This window comes from Athene cunicularia (genome assembly GCF_003259725.1).
Source record: "Athene cunicularia isolate RWA chromosome 26 unlocalized genomic scaffold, athCun1 chr26_part1, whole genome shotgun sequence".
NCBI lineage: Eukaryota > Metazoa > Chordata > Aves > Strigiformes > Strigidae > Athene > Athene cunicularia.
In genome coordinates this window covers 1,077,107-1,095,946 of record NW_020799136.1, presented here as the reverse complement: position 1 = coordinate 1,095,946, position 18,840 = coordinate 1,077,107, and the positions used below count along the sequence as shown (strand labels likewise).

The following is an 18,840-nucleotide window of genomic DNA, read 5'->3' as shown; positions in this document are numbered from 1 at the left end:
AAGAGACAGGTGTGTTCCTCAGAGCTGTCGCCGTTCGGGACTGACTGACTTTGCCTCTCCCTGCTGATGTGAGAGCGAGCGAGAGACGGAGATCAAGTGGTTGTGTTTTGTTGCTTTTTTTTTTTTTCCCTTCCCGACTCTGCTGCTATTTTTTTTTTAAATACTTGTGTACTCCTTGTGAAATGGGTGGATGCCTACCCACATCAATAAGTGAGTCCATGGAGAAAGTATGCAAATACATGCAGTTACACTTTTATTATTTTATATGCATATAGACACGCATATATACGTGTACCTGTGTGCTGCTTTCACAACACTCACCTTATTTTCACAGACTGACTTCGGATGTGCTGCTGCCTGTCCCGGTGTGTGTGTGTGTGTGTGTGGGGGGGGGAATCTGGAGTTCTGGCTTTAGTGATGTTTTTAAGTAGCAGCTCCTGAGAAATACAGGAATCGCTTTGTAGGCAAGGGCTCTGTTCAGTGGGTGCAGAATGGAGTCATTAGCATTTCTTTATCTTCATCACATTCAGAACAAACATGATCCCTGCACCAGGCACAGCCTGCCTGACAAAGCTGCGTGTTCGTGATTTTTGTCGGCCTGTTTATTTTTAGGGTCTTAGCGCCTGTTTGTAGAGAATAGTTGTTCCATCGTCATAGCAACCAGGCTGAGTGTATTATAAACATTATTAAAGGAAACCTTTTCCATCTTAAATGAGACTTCCTTTTCATAATAAAGTTAGGATCAACATGAAGCATTTAACCTTTTGTTCAGGGTTGACTCCGTAGCATGATGCAGAGACCTGACCCCTTACTCTTACGCGAGGATGCTTTTAATTTCAGCAGAGGCATTGTGCCTATTGAAGCTGATTTAATCTGCTGTTGGTAAACATTCCCCTTAGCCCATTGTGGTGGTAGATAAGGAGGAAGCAAGTGTAATCTATTTAAGAGAGGAGCTTCCAGGGAAATAAGTGTTTTTATGCCTTACTCGGAAAAAAAACAGTGTCAGAAACCAACCCAGTAACTGTTCAAAGGCATTTAATTTTATTTGTCCTAAACCTTCCCATGTTCTCTTCGGTCTCATATCCTGTAAAAGGGAGAGGTAGAAAAGGGAGACTCGTCATCCAAGTACAGAAAAGCAGGGAAATGAGGTGTGCTGTCCATGAAGCTAGCTATGCTGGGATGTCAGTCATCCTTGGCCAGGGATGGAGGATCAGAATGTTTGTAACATCTGGAGAAAGCCCATGGACTGTGCTTTGAAATCCCTCTACTGGCTGCGTTAAAGGAGGTCAAACATTTTTAAGTCTCAGGGTGTGCTAGTCAAAGCCATGTTAGATAACAAAGCGGGCACCATCGTCTCTATCAAGATTCAAAAAAACCCAAAAAAAGCTGTTTGACTCATCTACGACCAACTCGAGTCTTCAGCTGTAAGCGCGATGGGAATCCTGATGCTGCTGTCCTCCTTCGTGGCTTGTTTGCTAATACAGAGGGGTGGTCAAGATGGGAAAGTGCTTACTAAGAAAATGAAGTACTCATTTCTCAGACAGGAGTTAAAAAGCTAAAACAACTGGCTCCTAAACCCCAAAATATTTGCTAACCCGTTAATTTCATGTAAAGTAACTTGATTTCTGAGCCGGGAACCCAAAATCTATTGCAGTGTTTGTTTTAAGTAAGTAAAACTGTCAAACTTGGAGCGGGATTAGGCAGTGAAAACTCTGGAGCAGCTCTTATCATGAGGACATCCTCCAGCATTTCCTTCCAAGGAGCTTCCTGCCTTGATAACATGGTTTTTCCTTCAGAACGAGCTGATTTTCCTGACTGCTTTGGAAACAACACTGTGGTGAATGCTAGAGCCAAGAGGGAAGACAAGAATTTATTGAAGGGTGGGTTTTTTTTTTTCTTATTCTTGCCTGATTTTAGCATTCAGAGAAGGTATCATTTGTATACCACTGTTACCAGCTGTCAGGGTTTGGAATTTAACAGTGATGTTGCAGATGTAGAAGTAGGAATCTCCAGTTTAATTCCTTGTAAATAGTAACTTTTTTTTACACATATAATAGGCTTTTAACTGGTAATTCACCTGTCTTTAGGAAGTAAGCTAACAAAATGAGTGTGACGGTAGTTGAAGTATTTTTATAGTGCTCTGTGTGGTCTGGAAAAGGTCTAAATACCCTTACACGCTTCCCACCATGAGAGTACGTCAGGAGTTAGTTACTATCACCCTGAGGATGGTTTTTTGGACAGTAGGTTTCATATGTGTTGGGTAGCAGGCTTTTTCTAAAACGAATCAAAATTGATAAAATCCTAAAAGTAAAAAATCCTAAAGGTTCAGCTGAATTGCAGTCCCAGGAGCTTGAAAATATTTTAGGAAAGGTTTATTAGTAATGGGATATTGTATGTGCTGTGCTAATGAAACAGGTGCTTGGTTGTGTGTTGATAACCACCGAATTAGATACTTCATCAGCAGTGTTACACCTCTTTGTCCCTTTACTAAAATAAAAGGAATAGGGCAGCCGTTTCTTTATTTAGTTGCCTGGACAAAGACACTAAAAAGCCTGCTCTGATTTTGAGGTTAACCCCGTTTTGAACGAAGAGTTGGACCTGTGACCTCCAAAAATCTCCTTCAGCCGAAGTTATTTTGTTGTTTATTTTCCTGGAACAACTACCAAGGCCTCGTGTCCACAGGAATATTGCACAATGTAGTAGGAGTTATTGTCTACAAATTCCTTCTGTTCACACACCATGGCCATCTTAAACTATTAAGAAACCACGGGAATGGTTCTGCACAGGAAAGTCTAACCAGCTCAGCTTCGCTGCGCGTGTGTGGGGTGCTCGCGTGTTGTCTGCACAGCAAGTCCGGTTTTCCTGGGATTGTGTAAAGACTTAAATTTGCTCACCTGCTGAACATCCGACTTGCACCATTAAGCGTGAGGTCCCCGAGACCATCTCCAAGTTACTGTTGCTGCTGTTTGTGTTTGGTTTTTTTTTTTTTTTTTTTTCCTGTTAAGCAAAGTGTTCGTGATCTGAGGTTTCTGTGTCGCTCTGTGTTTACCTCTGTGCTGCATCATTTGAGGTGTCAATTCTGTGTTGGTACCTGGACAGCTGTAACCCTGCCATTTAAATATGTGGTAGTGATGGTTTTGTCCTCGCTGTGCAACGTCTGGGTGACGTCCTTTCTTTCCTTTGCACCACCCCTTGTTTCTGTGTGGGTTCTGACGAGGCTGTAGACCTGACTCCTTGTTTCAGTCCATCTGTAGAAGTCATCAGGCTGCAGATGCTTGTAAGAGGCTGTTGGAACAAATCGAGGTGAAAGATGACTCGAGCTCTTCTTGGTGTTGAGTCCAAGCACAGAAAATCTGCCAGAAGACCTTGAAGACGGGGGTTAGGGCAGAACCCCGCTGCCCTGGTCCTGCCTCTGCTGCCTTCTCAGGGCCTGGCTGGCTGCTGGGGCACAGCGAGGTGTCCCTCACCTTTCAGTGCACGAAGGGATGAACCCTCGAGTGAGTTTTGCAGTAGTAAGTATAGCTGCTGGCCACGGGGAAGATTACCACATGCCACTTCCTAAACTGCTCTCCGGTCTGCTCCGCCACCCGGCGCCTGCGCGCTCTTCCTCCACCACAGAAGATGCAAAGCCTTGAGGCTCTGTAATCAAAGGGGTTGCGTGGAGCACGTTGTGGCACAGACGCACGAGGAGAAGTCACCGGAAAAGATACATATCTACATATCTCGTGTCCTGGCTCTTTGGTGAACTCAAGGCTTTGTAAAGTCAAGGCCTAAACCGAAGCTGCAGCAACGCGAGAAAGCTCAAGTTTGCAGCGCTTGTATTTAGAGTACTGCAGCCAAATTCTGTCAGCTACTCGGTATACTTCAAGGGTCATCCGTAGGCGTCAGAGAAGATCTCAAGACAATAATAGTGCTCTATTTTAGCATACTCATTACAAAGTATAACTGCCCTCTGCCTCTAGCAACTATTTTTGCCTCGTACTCAAACGGTGCAGAAGTGGAAAGGCCGTCGTCACAAGCAGCACTATTGCCTCTCCGCTTAATTCCCTCATTGTCTTTTCAAATTAGACCATTTTCTTCCTCCGTAGACTCTTACAAGGAAAATAACCTTCAGCAAAAAGACCGTTTGCTGTGTTGTGCTTGTAATTATTGGTGTATTCATCTTGAAGAAAAAGCAATCAAACTACTAGGCTTTTTATGCTGACGGGGAGCTGTACTAGGAGATTGATGCCTTTTCATGAAAGGAGTCGTAGTTTTGAAAGAAGTTGCAGTGCTGTTTAGAAATTGTGAGGAAAAAGTAACATCTCACTATTGTTAGTGCAGAGTAGGAGTGGGACAGTGGGTTCCTGTCCTCATCCTGATTTCTTTAGTTTCTCTAACTAGTGGGCCTGTAACATCTCTGAAGAGTGTGGGCTTTGCTGGTATGCCTGAATAAAAAGGACAGGAGGATCTTCTGAATTCCTTCCAGTGTCAGCGCAGGAGTGGGATGCATTTTGAGTATGTGGCCCTGAGAATGGCTGTGCCGTGGACAGGAGCCTCTCTCAGAGCTGGTCCGGGGCAGCTGAAGATGTTCTGCAAAACGTGGGTAGCGTGAGGAGCCCGAACCGCTGCTCAGCCCCTGTGGTTGCAAGGTAAAGGCTCATGAAAGGCACCCGCCCCTTGTGCCCCAGGTGCTGAAGAAGGAAGAACCTTTTTAACATGCTACTTGGTTCTTCTTGAACAAAGAGAACGGCACATCTCGCCTATACCGGTTTTAATTTTACATCTTGTGTGATGTGTTTGTTGTTTTTTTTTGGGTTTTTTTTTTTTTTAATTCTGCTTTTTCCTGAAGAAGCAACAGTTCTTTGATGTAGTCTTGGGCTGTATCAAAGCAACTTTAATAAAAAAGTTAAATGAGATGTCTCGATTCATGATACAACGTTGTCTCCTGTATACATATTACATTTTCCCAGCTTATTCCTGGACTCTGAAGTGGCAAGACCCACCTGTGAGCCCATTGCTTTGACCAGTTTGGAGGGTTATTTTCTGGCCTTCCCTTTGTCTGTGCATAATCTTCAGAAAAAACTCTCTCCTCCCAGTTCCACTGAGGTATCTCTCCATTGCTTCCCCTAGATGCGCGCAATAAATATTTAATAAAGAGGAGCATTAATTCTCTCATATGCAATATAACCTATCCGTTAACAATTCCAAAGTGCTCTCCACTCCCATTCTATGCCAGCCAAGGAATAAGTAAAACTTTTCTGCCCTGTTGTTAATGTGTGACATAAGACTTTTTAAAGTAGAGGGTGCTGAGGATGTGCAGTGTATCCACCAAATGATGGACGGAATCATGACAACCATGAAGCCTGTAAATACCAGAAATATCAGGAGTAGCTTGATCAATCTAACACCCTCGTCCGGTCTGTAACTGCCCTTGGGAGAAGGATCCTTCCAGCCAGAAGGCTTCAGTATTTGGGATTAAGGTAGCAGGAACTCTTTTTTTAATTTTTTTTTAAATTTATTTTGGCAAATGCTCTTCAGAACAACACAGCTCATCACTGGGAAAGGTTATTTTTTTATTTAAAAAAAAATGTGTATCTTCCATCATTTTGATCACTCCACACATCCCCTCTCTTGCTGAACTTCGTGCTGGTGTCTCAGCATTGTGCCTCTCCAGCTCGATTCAGAACCAGCTCTGACCTAGGCAGTAACGCCTGGCTGCCGCAGAGGTGGGTGAGCTTTGAGATAACAGCGAGGTACTTCTTGCTGAAGGGAAGCAGCCCCGTGAAATAATAGCATTTAAATTCTGGGGTGAAATCTGCATGGAATTTTAGGAGGAAGGGGGAAAAAAAAAAAAAAAAAAAAAAAAGCCTTTGCCACTCTGAAATTCTGCTGCTAATCTAATTTCGATGTGATTGCCTCCCATTGCATCAGTCAGCGCTATTTGGTGCAGTGCTGCTTATGGGTTTTCAAAGTGCTGTAGATAAATGTAGCGTGGGAATAATCACTCAACTTCATTTTCCTGCTCTTTCTCTGTTAACACATATCACCAGTATTGACAGCTCTGCAGAATGGTAGAATCAAGTCCTTATGTCTACACAACACCCCATGCATGTGCATCATCCTGACAGGATAATGAGGCTCCGCTTTGCGATGCTCCGTGGCGTGTGCGTCCTCTGCGTTGCCAGTAGGCAGATATGAAATGTTATTGGCAAATGCGAATACGAGTCGGAGGAGAAGTCCTGGAAGAGTTTCAATGTGGTTGCCTGGCCCCGAGTTCCCGTATGGTTCAGCTGGCGTGCCACGGTGCAGTGTGGGAAGAGTCTCAAAGCACTGTGTTCGGCAGCTGATATTTTCTTGGGAGTACCCAGCAATTAATTTGGGCAAGCATGGAGTTGTATGCGTACAGTAATTACCAAGGAAAGCACCTTAGGCCAGCATAACAAGGTGGTGTGGGTGTCCTTCATTTTGAGATTGTTCCTTGTAATTGCAGCAATTTAACTGACTTGATCAATGTAACATCCCTGTGTAGTCATGCAAGCACGCCATTAGGCAGGTATTCTTAAAAATAGGTTAAATGCAGTGGGCTGTGCCCAAAAAAAGTACCTGCCCTAGGGCACCTTATTTAAATCAGAATGTGCAGTCCTGTGTAAACTGTCAGCAGTAATCCTTTTACTGGGCTGACTAAATGCTGAAGCTCTGACATGTAGACCGTTCTCTTCCTTATATAGGGCTGGGTAAGTGCTGGGCAGTAATGAGATTGGAATAAAAGGCTTTGGGAACAAAGATGAACTGGCAGTCTCGACTGAATCTTAAACTTATCCATCCCTGCGTATACAGGGACTTCAAACAATACGGGCGTGGGGCCTGCTTGCTGAAGTCGGACTTTGACGCTTCTCGTTTTGGAGCTTCTGCTTGTGAAGAGCGTTTGGTCGCTCGGGCTGCAGCTTCGCCCCGATGGAAATCCCTGTGCTCTTTAGGTTTGCCTTTTATTGAGGTTTGACTGTGTAGGGGGAGGAGAAAAAAAAAAAAACAAACCCAAACAACCAACAATCCAGCAGTTACACACATCAGAACATTTTTGGTGTAATTCCGCGTGATGGCTCTTATTCCAGAGTGGCTGGGTTTGTTTTTATTTCATTGGAGGAAGTCTGAGCTGCATTAATAGAAGCTGTTCTGTTCTGGAATAAGAGAATCTGTATGGGATGCTGAATTAGTATCGTTTTATCTGGTTTAATTCACAGCGTATCTTATATTTCCCACGTGCAGACAAGATTATTAGTATTCTGCTTAAAAATATCCGTGGAAGTACTGTTTTGTGTAATTGGGTATGGTCAAGGAAAAATGTCCTCTCTGCTGCCTGGTCTGTCCTGGATGAATTTATACATCGGCAGCTTCAGGGCAAGAAAACCATGTTGGAAGTGCATGAATCAGCTGACAGATACTAGTCCTAGAAAGTCTCAGCCTAAATGGTTGATGTAGGTTAAGACGTGGCAGGAATCAAGAGAAAAGCGAAGGGAGCATTTGAAATCATTTTGTTTTCTAAGAGAGTGAACATGAAAGCGAAGACAGGGGTGATATCTGGAAAAGAAAGATTCGAAAGAGAGGAGGCTGGGGGTTGACTGAGAGGACTGCTCACAAAGGAGCGGTAGAAATGTGAACGGAAGGAAAATTGAGTTGCTCTGCACTGGCATCTTCACGTAGCTGAAGCAGTTACTTGATCTGCTCTGTTTTCTTGAAGATACCCAGCTTGGAGGTGGGTGCAGGTAAGGAAAGGAGGAGGCGAGGGGGTGGTTTGGTTTTTACCTGGGTGTACCTGAGCTCTTTCTCCTAAAGCAGTACAAGTCGGAGTGGGTGAACATGGAACAACTTAGAAAAAATTTTTTTTGGATAGTGACTCATTGCAACTTACCCAAAGTGACCTGATTTAGTTAAATGAGGCTAAATATAACCCATGTGAAAAGTACTGACATGTGGGAGGAGACGACAGCAGTTGGCTCTCAGCCTCTCTGTTCTGCAGGGAACATCTTTCACGACTGGTGACTAATAATTTTTACTCTTGCTGGCTTTGGAAATAACATCTCTGCTCCATTACCCCCTTCTAGGGAGACGAAGAAAATGTGCTGTTCTTAATCTGTTGCCTCTTATCTGCCTTTCTGAATTTCAGCTTACTGCTATGGACAGTGCTATCACCCTGTGGCAGTTCCTCCTCCAACTCCTCCAAGAGCCTCAGAACAAGAATATCATCTGTTGGACCTCCAACGACGGGGAGTTCAAACTGCTGCAGGCAGAGGAGGTGGCCAGACTCTGGGGAATCCGCAAGAACAAGCCCAGTATGAACTACGATAAACTCAGCCGTGCTCTCAGATACTATTATGTGAAGGTAACAAAGTCTGTAAATCCACCTCAAATCCTTATCCATCTTACCAGCTTCTGCCTAATGAGCTTTGTTTCCCGTTTCCTTTTCTTCAAGGGGATAGGTGTCACTTCTGTCTCCCAGACTTAAGTAAGGTGTACTAGTTTATGTTTAGAGGGCTTTTTCTTCCGTTTATCATTGTGCTGCATTTCCTCCCCAGTGGTTATTTTGTAAGGTTCAAGATAGCTTTGTGCAAAATTTTATCTTCTTTGATTTACGTCTTCGCTAATACAAATTTGTCTTTGAATACTAATCCCCTTTCCAAAAAGATGTGCCCTTGCAAGGGTTAAAATCCTCAGCACTCCGGTTTAAGCAACAGAATGATGATTGAGCTGGTGAATATTGCACCACTTGGAGCTCTTTTCTGCAGTTGTCTCCACGTAGGGGCTATCAAACTAAGGATTTTCAATGAAGCAGCCCCAAAGTATTTTTCTTTTTCTCCATGTTCTCAGAATTGCACTTCTAATGGGGTCAGCAAGCTTAGGTCCAGCAGAGTAAGATCTTCTCTTCTTTAGCGAATGTCTTCTAATAACTTGGAGAGCCTTTCATTAGTGCACAGGTAGTGTCAGAAAGCTGAACTAGAACCGCAGTGTGGGACTCTTACCTTCGTTTCAATGAGCCGTTTATCCCACAACTGTTATTGTGTGGGTGTACGAGAGAAAAAAATAAACCAGAGTTCCTGAGGAACCTGTCAGCCTGTAGCAGGTGGTCTGTTGCTTTGGGGTTTATCATTGGGCGACGCAAATCTGACTTTGTACTGAGAGGTCTCCGCAATAATAATTGTACGATAAATAAAAATCTTCCTCGATCCAGATTGTGTGTGGCATTTCACTTAGGAGCAAAACAAGTTTGACATATGCTATTTTGTGGTATTGAAATAGCTGATTAGCCTACATTCTGCTGACTCGTTCAGCCACTCATCTTATTAAGAATAAAGGTAGTTTGATTTGAAGTACTAGCTCTGAATTCTGCAAACCTGTAAGCATTGATTCTGCAGGTTCTCCTGTTAGATGACGCTTACTGTACCCGGGTCAGTGATCTTTGATGGGGGCAATTTGTATTTTTTTTTTTGTTTGTTTCTTAGCTGATCTTTTAAAATATGTTAAACAGAACTGCTGGGCAGTTTTAAGGCTGCTGTTAGTGTATTTAATGTTAGGTTAAGCTCACCTGTTTTAGTGTTTTGTCTGCGAGATCTGGAAATGATACTTTGGGAGTAACTGAATGACAAGAATGCAGGGTGTTTTTTAAAAAAAAAGAAAAAAGAAACAATTTTTGATGAAAGATTACAGACTGTAATTCCTCAGTCCGTTTTAGGCAGTGTTTGTAGGAAGAAAATTAATCTGAAGAAGGTCTAAATATATGTATCTTCTTGCCCACAGAATATCATTAAAAAAGTGAATGGTAAGAAGTTTGTGTACAAGTTTGTTTCTTATCCGGAGATTTTAAATATGGATCCACTTGTCGTGGGCCGTATAGAAGGAGACCCTGAAGTGACTGGTTTTGCAGAAGTTAGCAGTGCTCCAAAGGACGTGGAAAACTGTGGGAAGGAGAAGTCTCAGACGTGTGCTAAATCCTCCAGCCGCAATGACTATATCCACTCAGGCTTGTACTCCTCTTTTACTCTGAACTCCCTGAACTCTTCCAGCGTAAAACTCTTCAGGTCCATCAAGATTGAGAATCCAGCTGAGAAGCTGTCAGAGAAGAAACCTGCTCAGGATCCAACACCCTCTGTCATCAAATTTGTCACCATGCCCTCCAAAAAGCCTCCATCTGTCCCCCTGGTCTCTACCACTTCGACAGTCCCTGCCACTTCCACTGCTTCTGCCACTTCAACCGCATCCTCTCTTCCCCTGGGATCAGAAGAAACTCTCCAGACCTTGGAGACGCTTGTTCTACCCAAGTTAACTGTCCCTGAAGCTCCAGCACCTTTGCCAAACTTAACCACCAGCTTCACCCCAACTCCACCCATATCCTCAGTTTCTCCCACTCTGCAAGTTCCTTCCACACCCCCGTCGCCGCCCCTGAGCTCTAATCCTGACCTGGACATTGACACGGACATAGAGTCCGTGACTTCTCAGCAGCTGGAGCAGGCTCAGAGCCTTCAGCACCAATCCCCAGAGCCCAAAGAGCAGGATTCATCTGTGCTGGAGAAGGAATTTGCCAATCACCTCTCCAGATCTAAAAAACCCAAAGGGCTGGAGTTGGCTCCTACCCTCGTCATTACAGGCAGCGATCCAAGTCCGCTGGGGATTCTGAGTCCTTCTCTCCCAACTGCTTCTCTTACTCCAGCACTTTTCTCTCAGGTAACCCGATTCCCTTCCTGTTTGTTGGTTGGGTTTTTTTTTTAAGTAACAATAGTGATTATGTTATATTTTAAAACAGTAAAGGAAGGCAAGTGGAAAATGAATAGTTGGTAGATTTGTATTTGGAGTTCTGAAACTCAGGATGTCAATCCCATTTTTTTTTTATAAAACATAAATTTTATTCCATAATCTGTATTAGCTTCCACCCCAAAGTGTGCCCAAGTGGTACGTCAGCTGTACACGTGGGGTCAGTGATAGCATGTGGAGGCAAAACCCAAACCAGCACCAGCAGGGTCCTTTGTAAATCTTGCCAGGGCGATACTGAATTATTTCAAACCCCCTAAACGCTGCCCTTATCCTTCAGGCTGATTCTGAAAATGTTTTACAGATAGAGAACCGCGAAGGTGTCCGTGTAGCAGCTTTCTTTTGCTTCATTTAGTAGCCATTTACTTAAGACCAGAGTATAGTGATTTAACAGCTGCTTAATTTGGTTGTTATCTTTGTGGGGGAAGGGAAAGCTTTTATGCCTCATGGAAAACTTGGAAGAGAACTGAATCCAACTAGGCTGTTCAATTGTTCTGTATATATTTAATCTTTTTCCTGTAATAAATTGGAATTAGAGAGAAACCATAGGGAAACTGCTGACTGAAAACTGAAATGTCTGAAGACGAGGGGGGAAAAAAAAATAAAAATCAAGGGGAGTTGCTCTTTTGGCACCCTGTGCAGTGTTTGGCCCGTGAACCTGGAACATCTGGAATATTCAGAAGCTGGATGTCGATGTCTTTTGTGGTGGCTTACGTCCTCAGTGCCACCCGGACCGTGTGTGCGTGCCCACTGTCTGCTCTTTTTCAATTCATAGACTTGAGTTTTCCGAAGTCCCTTGCAAGTGCTGTGCAGGGGGTTGCAGGAGGAACTGGTTTGCTGTGGGATCTTGGCAGCTGCTGGGAAACAAGAGCCAGTTGCTCAGCGAGGGGAGGGAGGGCCGGATGGTGCCTGCTGCTGCTGGGGGCTTTGAAGGGAGGAGGAGGAGGGAGGAGGCAGAAGGAGGCAATGGGAGTTCCTGAAATTTGGAGCCAGCCCTCCGCAGCTGTAGGGGCAGGATTTCCACGTGCTCTGTGTTATTTACGGCGCAGGTTTCGCACAGCTGAGTGTCTTCCTGTGTTTTGCAGACTCCCATCTTGCTGACCCCGAGTCCCTTGCTCTCCAGTATTCACTTCTGGAGTACGCTAAGCCCAGTTGCTCCTCTCAGTCCTGCAAGGTTGCAAGGTGCTAACACACTCTTTCAGGTAAGTCCCAGCAAGTTTAGCCAATCTCTCTGTGCTTTTCAGTACCTTCCTCAATAGACCTGCAGGAATCAGCCCAAATACTGATTTTCTATCCCTTCTTTCAGCTTTTGAGAGTGTTTAACTTTAGTGTTTATCCAGTTTTATTTAAGGGTATAGTAAATGTTGGTTTTTCAGAAATGTTTTAAATTAATAGCAGTCGGTGCTGTAGTTAGATTTTGGTCTGTCCTTCCAGGCTCCTTGTAACTTCAGGGGTTGAGATTTTGTGGAAATTGAATTTTGCTATGGTACTGGTGGTTTTAATAAGTTGTTAACAGTCTCTTCCGTTGAAAGATATTCATTAAATGTCATCGCTAGTAAGAAGGAAGATGGTGTGTGTGATCTCTGTGGCAATATGTAGCACAGTTCTTTATGACCTCTGTGTTGTGTCTTCTGTTTGGAAATTCTCAGCTTCACTGTTTTTAATAAATATTTTTGTTTAACTAATAATGAGAAAAAAATTCCCCTATATTTAAAAAAAAAATATATCGTTAAGTTGTAATTACTCGTGCTCTTCCTTCACCTTCCACTTTGGAATTGGAACAACCACATCTGTTGCCTGAGTCTGCTTAGGCAAGGTGTAAAATTTAACTAGTTGCCTTTTGGGTTTGTATCGGTCATCTCCATGGAGATGAAGGAAGTAGCTTATATGTACCGTGAGAATAGGAAATAAACAAGTAGGTCTGAAAATATGCTGGAGGTTTTTCTCTATAAATAGCTGATAATTAACTGAGGAACAATTTAGACCATGGTTTCCCAACAACCCGTATTAAAGTCACTTATGGGTTCAGTGCAGAGCTTACACCCTGGTGAGGCTGGTTACAGCAGCTGCTGTGGCATTTAAAAAGTTAATTACTTGGGGGGAAGCCAAGAAGATTCTTTGACTGTTTAGGGTTTGGTTGTTTTTGGTTTTTTTTTCTTTGTTGTGTTTTGTATTGGGTTTTTTTGTGAGGGAGCTCCTCACATGCACAGGTATGAGAGGAACAGTAAATTAAAATTGCCTCTTCCCTAATCGTTTTTGTTTTGTCTCTTAGTTTCCATCAGTGCTGAACAGTCATGGCCCATTTACTCTGTCTGGACTGGATGGACCCTCTACCCCTGGCCCGTTTTCTCCCGATCTACAGAAGACATAGCACATGAACTCACGGGAAGGACGTATTGGCAAAGCAAGGGAAAGATATGACACTTATATTTAACCATGTTTTTTAAATGAGCAATTTATAATTCCACAGAGATTATCAACAATCATAGTTTTTGCCATTCCCAAATAAAATGCCTTTTTTGCAGAATTCCCTTTTTTGAAGACCCAGGTTGGGAATGTATATGCAAACGCCTTAATAGGAGCTGAAGCTCCAGTCTCTCCTCTTCCCTCCTTGGTCTGGAAGACTTCACTATGGTTAAAGGGAGTTTCAGTTGGTGTTGCAGTAACTGAGTCTGCACTGATTGCAGTAAACCCTATCAGAGAAGTCTTTTCTCTGTGACTCTTGGAAAAACCCCTCTGTTCTTCTGCTTCCTGTGCTTGGCAAGAAGAAATCTAATCATGAAAGAAGCTGGCATTCCAGGAAATGCTTTTGGAAAGGGGTGTGTGCACTCAGCTTTGCCTTGGGGCCTGATAACTTCTGCAGCAACAAAACAGCCCGCGTCTTTTCTGCTGTAAAAACATCTTGTCTTTTTGCAGGGAGAAATTTTTTCAAGGAATATTCAAATGTTTGCGTTCCTGAGATACGGACAATTTTTGAATGGCGTCGCCTACCGACAGTCCAGCCCCTCGGAGAAGTGACCTGGTTAGCTTCTGGGTGCTTCCCCGCCCTCCCTTGGCTGAGGAGGCGAGGTCTGGAGACAGATGAATGGTGGGATTGGTTCCTTTCAGTTCTCAGAAAGTTTGAATGCTCAAGTCCAAACATTTCTTGTGCCAGAGACCTGTTACGAAGCCTGTAATCTCACTTGCTAGAAGATTGGCAGGGTGGTGGATGTTACACGCGGTTTTGAGGGTGTGTCTGTATTCGGCGAGGTTGCTGCCCGATGCTGGAGTTTCAGACCCAGACAGTGGGTGAGAACACTAACGTCCAAGCACTAGCGTTACTGCTCTTTGCCCACAGTTGAAGGGGAGTAGCATCTCTCCTACCAGCTCTTATCTCAAGTTTTGCATTAGATCTATTGCTTTTTTTAATTTGAGGAAGCACTCAGATCCAAACTAAGTAAGGCTCGGTGTGTACAGCTACCTGAGAGGGGTACCACAGCCTATCAACCTTCTTGTAAATTTGTGCTTTGCATTCCTTTTCTTGGTGGCTGTGTGTGCACAGGTTAATACGAGATTAGGTTCCAGAGCCAGCTGAAACACTGATGAAAGGAAATTTGGAGTTAGGATTTTTACAATTCAGGGGGCCTTTAAAGAGAACTGAGGAATGAAAGAAGAGAGACTTTCCTCTCACGGCCCCTCAGAGGCTGGGTGGCTCTCGTGGTCTGTGGGTGCTGGGCCCTGTGCCCCCCCACTTGGGGCATCTGGTGTCAGGCAGCAACTTCTCTTTGCTACTGTGTACATTGAGTTGGTGAATTAAGATAATCTTCTCTGTAAAATACCCATTAGAAAAGAGATGGAGACCCTCTCTCTGCTTTGGCAACCTCACTGGCTGTCTTCAAAGTTTTAATGAGCAGAGGAAGATTGTACCTTTACAGCAAGAGGAGCTGACAGTGTACGCTGTATATATTGCACCTGTTTTATGGATAAGTGGTGAACTCGAGCTCTCCCGAGTTTTCCTTTTGCCACTTTTGCAGACTCTGAATTCACTTTAAAGCGTGTGACAATACCCAAGACTTAATTTACTGCAGTGATGTTATCTTTCTATATTCTAGCATTGAAATATGTAAACCACTTAGTATGTTCCTGACATGACATCCGAGACGGGGTGGGGGGGGTGTATGTAACGGAGTTGCTTTTTTGGGCATTGTTTATCCAGAAAGTCCTCTGCCCGGTGGGAGGTGGGAGAAAAGATTATGCCTTCTTCTGGTGGAGGTAGCAGGGAGCGAGCTCCTGTAGTGAACTGCCTTCCTGTTTGGTCACATTGGAGGCATAACACTGCTTCGCATTTTAGACATCAGCAGATGCAGGGTAAAGTTCCTGTGCCAGCAGCTCTTAAAATGACAATGTGCAATATTGACCTTTTTTTTTTTTTTTTTAAATGCAGAAAGCAAGCTGCAGATCATAATTAAGAGCAGGCATCTGGAATTTTCTGGTTTGCATGATGGCTTATTAGTCTGGTCTAGAAAATATATATATAGCTATATATAAATAGCAGCACTTTTAATGGTTGTTTTAGGTTGGCCAATTTTATGCCCACCAAGTGTGTGGACTTGAGAGCAACATTGCAGACTAGGATTAGAGTTTAAAAATAATTAATGAGCACTAAAGACTTGCAATTTAATTGCTTCCCTTTCCTTGTCCCCTATGGAGAAAAGCCAAGTTGTATTTGTTTAAAAGTTGTGTATGTGCACACATGCACTTAATTATTTGTATACTTTTTCACTTTCAGCATAGGTATGCAAGAGAACCAAACGCTGACGTCGCTTGTCGGTTGTGCTTGGCCTTGGTTTCACGCTCTTCTCCGAGTAGTTTTGGGAGATTGCGGTGCCAGAGCTGGTTGATGAGATACGCGCTCGCCTTCGGGAATAGCTTCTTCCCAGAGAGTTAGCATGGAAAAGCAGCCCGTGTGTGATGGTTTCGAGCTGGTAATAGCCAACTTCCCGACAGACAGCACTGAGGAGATGATTGCTTTTGCTTCTTAAGCACCTGCCTAGGAAAATAGAAGTCCCATATAGGATGATAATCTCAGGAGGCAGTTAGGAAAGCAAGTGGGGAGGGGAGGGGAGGTGGGAGAGGAGCAGCCTGCTCGCCTTTTCTCCATTAACAGCTTTCAGGCCACTTAAGGTAACGTTATCTTGTATATATGCTGCTTCATTAAACACACATCTACTAACAAGTGTAGAACTGCCAGCTTTTTTGGATCACATTCCTGACAGAGCACGGTGTCGCTGTGACTTCTTGGAGCTTGGTTCTGTGAATTGCTGATACTCTTACTGGCTCACTTCAGGAGCAGTTTGCAGCTCGTTGCAACTTGTTTTTAATTTAGTGTAGGGAAAGTGGGGGTTAATATAGGCTCACTTTTAATTATCATGGTAGCAGTCTGTAAAATGGGTATAGTACCGTGTCGGTTTAAAAAAAAATTATAACGCAGCATTACAGAAACATTTTATTACGTTACAGTTGGTGTTGCTGAAGTAGCCATGGTATTGTTGAATGCTTGATAATATTTGCATCGGTTAATTCGTAGATGGTGGTAGGATTAGACTGGGTGAGCATGGAAGCTGAACATCTGTCTTGCTTCTGGAAATCTCTTACGTGTCACTGCTGCTGCGTACTCTGTGCTGCAGAGTTAGACACCTCGCGCTGCTGGGGCCGCGTGTGCTATGTCTGGCTTTTTTTTTTTGGAGATCCTGAGCTGTCAGGATGCCACTAGCAACACGTGCTGCTAGCAGAAACGGTCCGTGGAAAGCAGAAATGTGTTAATAATACCCTCCGGTTCTAGAACCATACTTGTTCTGTCTTACCTGTTTTCAGAGAATGTGATCCTCATCCTGAGGGTGGTGGAGGAAAGTTGTTTTGGGTTTTGGGTTTGGTGTTGTGTTTTGTTTTTTTTTTTTCCTTAGCAGCAGCTTAAGATCTTTGTTTCAGAAATCGGTCTTCAGCAGTGGTGGCTGAATGTAATTCCTATGCACTGTCTTTGGCACATTTGAGTTGCATTTTGCAATAGGTCAGGAAGTAATAAAATTCCTCGAATTTGAGAATTCATTGTTTTAACTTCGAGCATCCTAAGACTTCAGTATCCATGTACTTCGGTATAGTGGAGCATGCTTTATAATATGAAAGGCTTTGATTGTTCAGTGATTTGTTTGGGATCATTTCTCCCTCCGATATGTTTTCAAACCTCAGATATCTAGCAAGTAGATTTTTCTTGGTTTTTTTTTTATAGCGTTCATCTTGCCCTCTAGACGGCTCTTTGAGATGCATGAGTGTCAGATTCCCTCACGCCGGCAGGTTGGGCAGGGCGAGCCTCGCTCCTTGCTGTGGTTTCTCAGGGCAGCGCAGGCTCAGAGCTGTGATCCCCTTCTGTAGCGTTTGTCTAGTGCTGAGCTCAGAACCCACCGTTCTGACAGCCCGGGGTTTGTCCGCCCGTCTTTTAGTTACCTTTTGCTACCGTTTTATAGCGGTTTTGTATGTACTCATGTTTTACTCTACGATTTAACCTCTTCCATTTTGAATGCATCCTTGTTTACAAGACACATCTCAGTGTTGTATCAAGAGGCTATCTTGGTATTGTCGGCTATGAAAATCAACTACATCAGTAGTTAAGGAACATTGTCAAAGGTGACAGGTATTTTAAAACTCGATGTTTGAGTTTTGGGCGTCCATAATAATTTTGTTCTGTTTCGTTCTTTAGTCCTCCTGTGTAAGAAATAACATTGTACCCTCTGGCCTCTGAGGTCGTGGGTACGGACCGTTTATTTTTTTTCTCAATAATCACAGAGCGTGGCGTTGCAAACAAACAGCCCCACAGGATCTTAGACTCGGCAGATAAGTTGAAAATCATTAGAATCGCGATCATGTTGCTTCGGAGCTATTTTTAATGAGGTATAGTATGTCTTGCCTAAACAGGAATTTTTATGGTTTGATTTGTATTTAATTAAACAGTAATTGGCAATGGCTGCCGTTTTGTCTGAACAGTATTAGCAAATCTGCTTAATGTGGCGGTCTTTAGCTATTGCCATCGAGTTGAGTGGTGGTTAATATGTGACCTGCTAAAGTTGATCTGCTGAAATCAGAAGCCGCCAGATGAAGATTAAAAGATAAAATGCAGTGCCAGTTGTTTTAACACCGTCCTTGAGGACTATTACTGCAAAGGCTTTGTCTTGGACCGACCTCTGTGGACACGGCACTCAGCTCGTGTATGGACTGTGTAGGAGCCCTTTGTAAAAGCTGCTTCTGGACAGAGAATAATTTTTGAAAGGAGAACTAAATCTTTTCTCCATAGCCTGCTTTTAGTCATCAGGATGTAATGTAGGAGCTACAAAGCCGCAGTAATGGCAGTGCTGCCCTATTTCTTCAATCTGTGTTTATCATCAACAGAGCTTCTGTTGAGATTTCCTGGCTGTCTTGGTGCCATCTAAAGCAGAAAGGCTAAGCTTTGGTTTGGGGTGGCTAGTGGATCTCAAACTGAGGGATATTATTCTTGCCTTTGTACAAAAAGCAAACAAAAATAAGGGGAGAATATGTTCACTGCAGAACGTTGATTCTTTTTGGAGGATGCAGCTTTGCCGACTGTAACCATTGCTTTGCAAAAAAACAAAAAAAAAGTGACCTGCAAGGTAAGAAAGCTGGGCAGGGCCCAGTGTTTCTTCTTGAATGTGTGTGCTAATGTATTTCCCTTTCGGGATAGCAAGATGTCTGCTTCGTATAAATTATTCTACCCCAAAAAAAAAAAAAAAAAGAAAAAACTGACTAGAATTTATTTTTGTTTACCCCCTCCCAAAGAATGTACTAAAAGACTTTTGACTGTGGAGCAGTTCCAGGCATCTGATAAAAAGCATACTTCGAGAGCTGAAAACTTGTTTTTCGATGCGTTTAGCCGAGACTGGACTCACTCTTGATGTGACCACACGTGTGGCTGGGAGCTCACTGTGCAGTTGCCACTTTTTAAATGTTTTGCACATGCTGGTGAGGTTTTTCCAGAGCTTTTTTTTTTTTTTTTTTTTTTTTTTTTTTTTT

General features: G+C 43.4%; 1 protein-coding gene across 3 annotated transcripts in view; it reads left to right on the top strand.

The window, feature by feature from the left end:
• ELK4 (ELK4, ETS transcription factor) overlaps nucleotides 1–18,840 on the top strand; it is a 21,928-nt gene that overhangs the window by 1,008 nt on the left and 2,080 nt on the right. The window contains exons 2-6 of one of the 3 annotated variants that reach the window (XR_003399984.1): nucleotides 8,147–8,362; nucleotides 9,775–10,698; nucleotides 11,868–11,984; nucleotides 13,055–16,698; nucleotides 16,731–18,543. Coding sequence is in view for 1 of the 3 variants with exons in the window: in XM_026864254.1 (XP_026720055.1) it covers nucleotides 8,147–8,362; nucleotides 9,775–10,698; nucleotides 11,868–11,984; nucleotides 13,055–13,153 (1,356 nt within the window). In the remaining 2 variants the exon portion in view is untranslated. Of the gene's footprint in view, nucleotides 1–8,146; nucleotides 8,363–9,774; nucleotides 10,699–11,867; nucleotides 11,985–13,054; nucleotides 18,544–18,840 lie in introns of those variants that run through there. The other 2 variants (XR_003399985.1, XM_026864254.1) reach the window with 2 other exon arrangements.